This window comes from Cyphomyrmex costatus, unplaced genomic scaffold (assembly GCF_001594065.2).
Source record: "Cyphomyrmex costatus isolate MS0001 unplaced genomic scaffold, Ccosl1.0 scaffold69, whole genome shotgun sequence".
NCBI lineage: Eukaryota > Metazoa > Arthropoda > Insecta > Hymenoptera > Formicidae > Cyphomyrmex > Cyphomyrmex costatus.
This window is the reverse complement of record NW_017280255.1, coordinates 71,084-76,174: the sequence shown is the minus strand read 5'-3', so window position 1 is coordinate 76,174 and position 5,091 is coordinate 71,084. Positions and strand designations below refer to the sequence as shown.

At 30.6% G+C, this 5,091-nt stretch overlaps 1 protein-coding gene across 1 annotated transcript; it reads right to left on the bottom strand.

The window, feature by feature from the left end:
• Positions 1 to 1,142: 1,142 nt before the first annotated feature.
• LOC108780211 (Diuretic hormone 44 receptor 2) lies at positions 1,143 to 4,563 on the bottom strand. The gene is made up of 9 exons (XM_018547846.1): positions 4,500 to 4,563; positions 3,801 to 4,240; positions 3,098 to 3,192; positions 2,818 to 2,983; positions 2,157 to 2,313; positions 1,942 to 2,072; positions 1,779 to 1,870; positions 1,453 to 1,591; positions 1,143 to 1,373 (listed from the first exon to the last, which is right to left on the bottom strand). Exons 1-9 carry the CDS (start codon positions 4,561 to 4,563, stop codon positions 1,143 to 1,145), a joined length of 1,515 nt encoding a protein of 504 aa, XP_018403348.1.
• Positions 4,564 to 5,091: the final 528 nt, after the last annotated feature.

Sequence of the window (5,091 nt, the reverse complement as noted above, 5' to 3'; positions counted from 1 at the left end):
CAACGGCCAACACTCATCTCGAAAATTGCTCGTGCGGGGGTTGACGCGTGCAACCGAAAGTTACGACGAGGTGTCGCGTGCGAGTACATACGTGTATAATATGTGTGAACACGACCGATCTTCGCCGCAACAATCAAGCACACGCCCTGCTCGAGGCATTCGATTAATGTGTTCCATCAGTCATCTCGGGTGTCATGAGATAGTTCATACCTCGTTACCACAATAACGATTCTTTTCACGACCGCGAAACCCTTTTTCCCCTTTCATTCCGCTAAACACATGCTCTTATAAATACTTCACAGTTATTACAAATCAATAAAATATTATTAAATTTTATATTAAGGAATAAATTATATATTTAACATACATGCACTAACCTATTGTATATTTATGTATGTTGGTTCTTGTAATGTTAAATGGATTTACATTTAAAGACAATGATGTTAAGAACTACTTATCGCGTGAACCTTTATTTAAAAAATTTATTTAAATTTTTGATATATTATTAATTCAAATATACAATTATTAGCGTTTGTTATTAATTATATATTTTATTAATTATGTATATTATTAATTATATAAATTTAGAAAATTAATAAAAAGATATTTAAACTTTAATAATAATGTTAATAACAATCCAATATTATACTAAAGATTATTATTCGTGCATAGAATAAATTATTTTATTATACTATTTTATTTTCTTAGAAATAATAAATCATTCTTTTTGATCTTGCGTAGAAATATACGAACACTCCTTAATTTATTCCTTTTTTCTTCATCGTTATACATATTTAATCTAATTTCTTATACTGTACATACAAACAGACATATACATAGAAACATTTATTTATAAGATATGCTAAAATATTTCGAACACGTAGACAAGTAGTACATCATATTCATAGAAAAAAAATCACAATAAGATTTATAATATATGTATATCCACATTAAAGATACTTATGGTATATAATTTCTGCAAACATAAAAAACACTTTAGCTCTTTATAATTTCATTTTTCTTATTTCCAGATATATTCACCATTACTTTTTCAATCCATGTATTCAATCCATATATTTTTAGATATTTAAACAGATTATATATAAATAAAATTTGTTTGATGGTTAAACAACTGATTGAATCTACTTGATACTTTCCACCGGCAATTTTTTCATAGCTGTTATCGTGAAATTGGTACCATCATCGTCCTCTGATCGATGCCGTTTTCGATTGATTCCGTCTCTTGAATTTTTCGTATGTCCAGAGATGAAGAAATCGACCTCCCTTTTTGATCGTCGAGTCTTCCATACTCGACGTATTTCTGCTCTGACTTCGCCGTTTAGCAAGCAATAAAGAAAAGCCACGAAGGCGCCCTACAAAGATAAGTAAAGTGAATGTGTGCGAGAATATTTAAATTATGCAAAAGAGTTAGGTCCTTCGCATCTTAAGTACCTGGAAGGATGCGAATAGTTGATCGCAAAAGAGCCCTACAAGCTCAACCCGGTAGTCCTTGTGGTAGGATAATCCCAAGAAAATTGTGTAGTGTATACCGAAGAGTGGTAATAGGACTAGAGTTGATTTTGCCCATCTTCTGAATTAAAAATTAAAACTAATATAAACACATAGCATCTAATCAAAGATCGTGTGCTTAACTAAATTTTCGAAAGGCCATATTTAACGTCCTTACGTATCGAAAATAACAAAATTAATTTAAAATCTTAAATTAAAATAATATAAATTTATAAATTGTAATAAAGCTATTTATATTAATTGTTAACTTGTATTTCATTTTCTTCCGCTGCAGATGCACCGACGTCTTCAACTTCACCAACAGGACGCGAACAATATTGAGAAACAGTAGAAAATTGAACTGAAAGAAAGAGATAAGCAGATAGTTTATCCACACAATCAAATCCCCGTTACGTTATGCAATTGACGTACCAAAATACATATAATCATTGGTATTCTTATGATGAGAAACAGCGAGGAATTATTATGAGTGGTCCAACAGAGAGTGTCTTCAATAGTCGCGCGAAATACAATCCATGGCACTACTACCAAGACGGGTAGACCTATTTAATGTAATGAAATCTGAGTAAACTGCAATTCAAGGCTTTACGTTTGAAATGGTTTCAAATAAGTTTGTTCTATCTCACCCCATCCTAGTGCAATGTACAGAGCTATTGTGCTGCTGTCGGTACATAGCGCCAGGAAAACTAGATTGTGCAAATACAATCCTTCCATCAAGATCCATGAATAGTTTGCCACGATGAAATATTGCCACAGACTCGTAATAACTTTGCAGACCCAAGTCTGAAAACATTGATTAGTGAAAATACAGTAGATTACTTGATTAAGTAAAGATGAAAACAAAAGTCCAGAGAGATCATTAGAATATTATTTTTCCCCACAAACGTAAATATTAAAAAATTAATTGATTAATGCAATAATTTATTTTCAATTATAGTTTGTTTAAAAATAGTTCGTGAGATTATCAAAGAGTTTTTTTTTTAGATAAACACAAAAGATTAGTTATAAATTGAGCACAAAATTATACATAATAATTAAATTAAAATAATAAAAATCAAAATAATATTCGTAAAAATTTAACAATGGCCAATTTATTATTAAAAGACAGTAATTATTTTCTTTTTGATATACTAAAAATATTGAACAGAATTTTAATACTTTAAATAAATAATTAATTATGCCGTTTTTCAGTTATTAAATTGGCCACCAGTATTACATTTCTGTCATTAAAAATTAAATGAATAATTAATAAAAATTAGAATATAATTATATCAATGATCTACTTACATTTTCCTCCTTAATAAAAGCATTATCTCCATCGACAAATACTACGTCCCAGGCTAATCCGATGCCGCCTATGAAACTCCAATCTTTAAGGAGTGCCATAAAAGCTCTCATGATAAAGGACGCAAATAAGTGCATGTGCAATCTATTTCTGGGATTCCTGAGTTTCCTACATAAGTATGGAAAACATATTAGCGATAATTGAAAAACTCTCAATAGAATGGAAAAGAAATGATATATATATATAGCGACTATGCTCTGATAAGGAAGACATAGTACTTACCTAAGTAAGGAAAAAACCACCATAGCAACGATTAGTGTGCTAAACGAAGTAATGTATCCAATATGTGATATCATTCTGATAATCGGTAGCCATTTCTGTCAAAAGTACATAATAATAAAAGCTATATAAATAAATCAATTTTGTTTTATATACATTGAATTCATAATAATCGTAGCAGCAAATTTAAAATCTAAAGTTGTGCAAGAACAATTAATTGTATTTGTACAGTATAATATCTATATTATCTATACAATAACTCATATCTCATGATGCTTTTAAGAGACACAAATGACATAGTATAACGCATTTTTGTTTAATATTGGCAAACAACAAACAAGGTGTAATATATTATTTGTATTACTGGTTTCTTCTATTGTACTTTTAATATTTTCCTCGTAAAAAAAATATTAAATTATATGTAATTATTACACAATGCTCATTAAATTTAAAGGATTTTTAATGTAATATAATATACCTAAATTTTTTTTTTATAAATATTTTGAATATAACATAATTTGTTAACAAATGATTAAATTTTACTTATTTTTTGTAACATCCAAAAACATCAAACTTAAAAAATTTTTAATTCCAGTTCATTAATTTAATCGCAGCTTATTAAATTATAATGCCACAGAAAATCTGCCCAGCAAGTGGGTAGAATTTCAATTTCGATAATCAAGCATAGCCACAACAAATAATTTACATTTAGTAGTTCAAACTCCGCTGGTGTCTCGTACAACGGTAAGTAATTCTTCTCGATATGGCGCGTGCTGTTCAGCACGCACAGGCTGTAATTGCTCCAGGAGATGCCGTCCGAGTTCTTGTACCATTCGCCGTTCGCCAAGCAGACCTTGCTGGCCACCGCAAGCTTTCTCAAGCTGTCGTTCGCGAGATCGATGTATCCCATAATCGAAGCCGGTGGACAGGGCAAAGTGGCTGTTCCTGGTGCGTCAGTACGCGACCAGCAGAGTAAACCGTCGAAGAACGGCGGACATTGACGAATTTCTGTTTCGTTGCTCTCGATGATGACACTGGTTTCGACAACACCGCGATACTTTTCCAATTGTTCCTCATCAGTGATGTTATGTTCAAATAAGTTGATTCCGGTGGCCTCCGACATCATGTTGCCAAATGTGGACATACCTAGCGTAGGCGTTCTCGTTGATGCAATAACGATTGTTTATTCAATACAGAGAACATCCTATCGAGGGTCCGGTAAACCCCGATCGATAGTTTACAATTTTTAATGAAATTTAAGATTTTTTTGAATTCTTTTAAGACATTAAAAAATTTTTCGCGAGATGTAGATTTTTTTGCAAAAAACATTGGAAAAATTACAATTTTTTTAAATATTTAATTAAAACAAAACAGATATTTAAATAATATATGAATTTGAGCCCACCTTTAAACAACTCGCATTTTTGTCTTTGATTGGCTAAGAAGCGTTCTACTTCAGCTTCGCTCATCCCAACGCTAAAGAAATAAGAAGAATAAACATGTATAATTATTTTTTTTTATTCTCCGATCGCAATAAAATTTTTATCCACTATTCCTTCCATTTACAATGCAAGACAATAATATAATCTACGCATTTTCTTTGTAACGACATACTTTATTATTTAAATTTTAAATCAAAATTTTACGCTGATATTAAACTCTAGTTTCTCTTTCTCTCTCTCTCTCTCTTTACAGCTTCAACTAATGCTTCTAAATAATACTTATCCTTTCCTTATCAATAGTTCTTCTATAAATCGTAATTATTTTTTAATTGTCGATTTACGATACAATATTAAAATTTTATATATATATACATATGTATATACACTACTCAACAAAATTAAAGGAAGGTTGAAGTAAAAAGGCCATTTTTACCTAAATGTTAAATAACTCGGTGAAAAAAAATCGTACAGAGCTCAACAAAAAAACAAATTGAAGGTAAAGATTCTCTCTTTCGAAAGCTGTAAACCGCATTTGTGCACAATTTTTACCTGACT

Bases quoted from the DNA above. Each gene is read 5' to 3' on its own strand.
- LOC108780211 (XM_018547846.1), bottom strand. From the start codon at position 4,563: ATGAGCGAAGCTGAAGTAGAACGCTTCTTAGCCAATCAAAGACAAAAA. The intron at 3,193-3,800 runs GTAAATTATTTG...TACTTTTGACAG, and splicing joins CGGAGTTTGAACTACTAAAT to AAATGGCTACCGATTATCAG. The intron at 1,592-1,778 runs GTTAACAATTAA...TTTTTAATTCAG, and splicing joins CGGAAGAAAATGAAATACAA to AAGATGGGCAAAATCAACTC.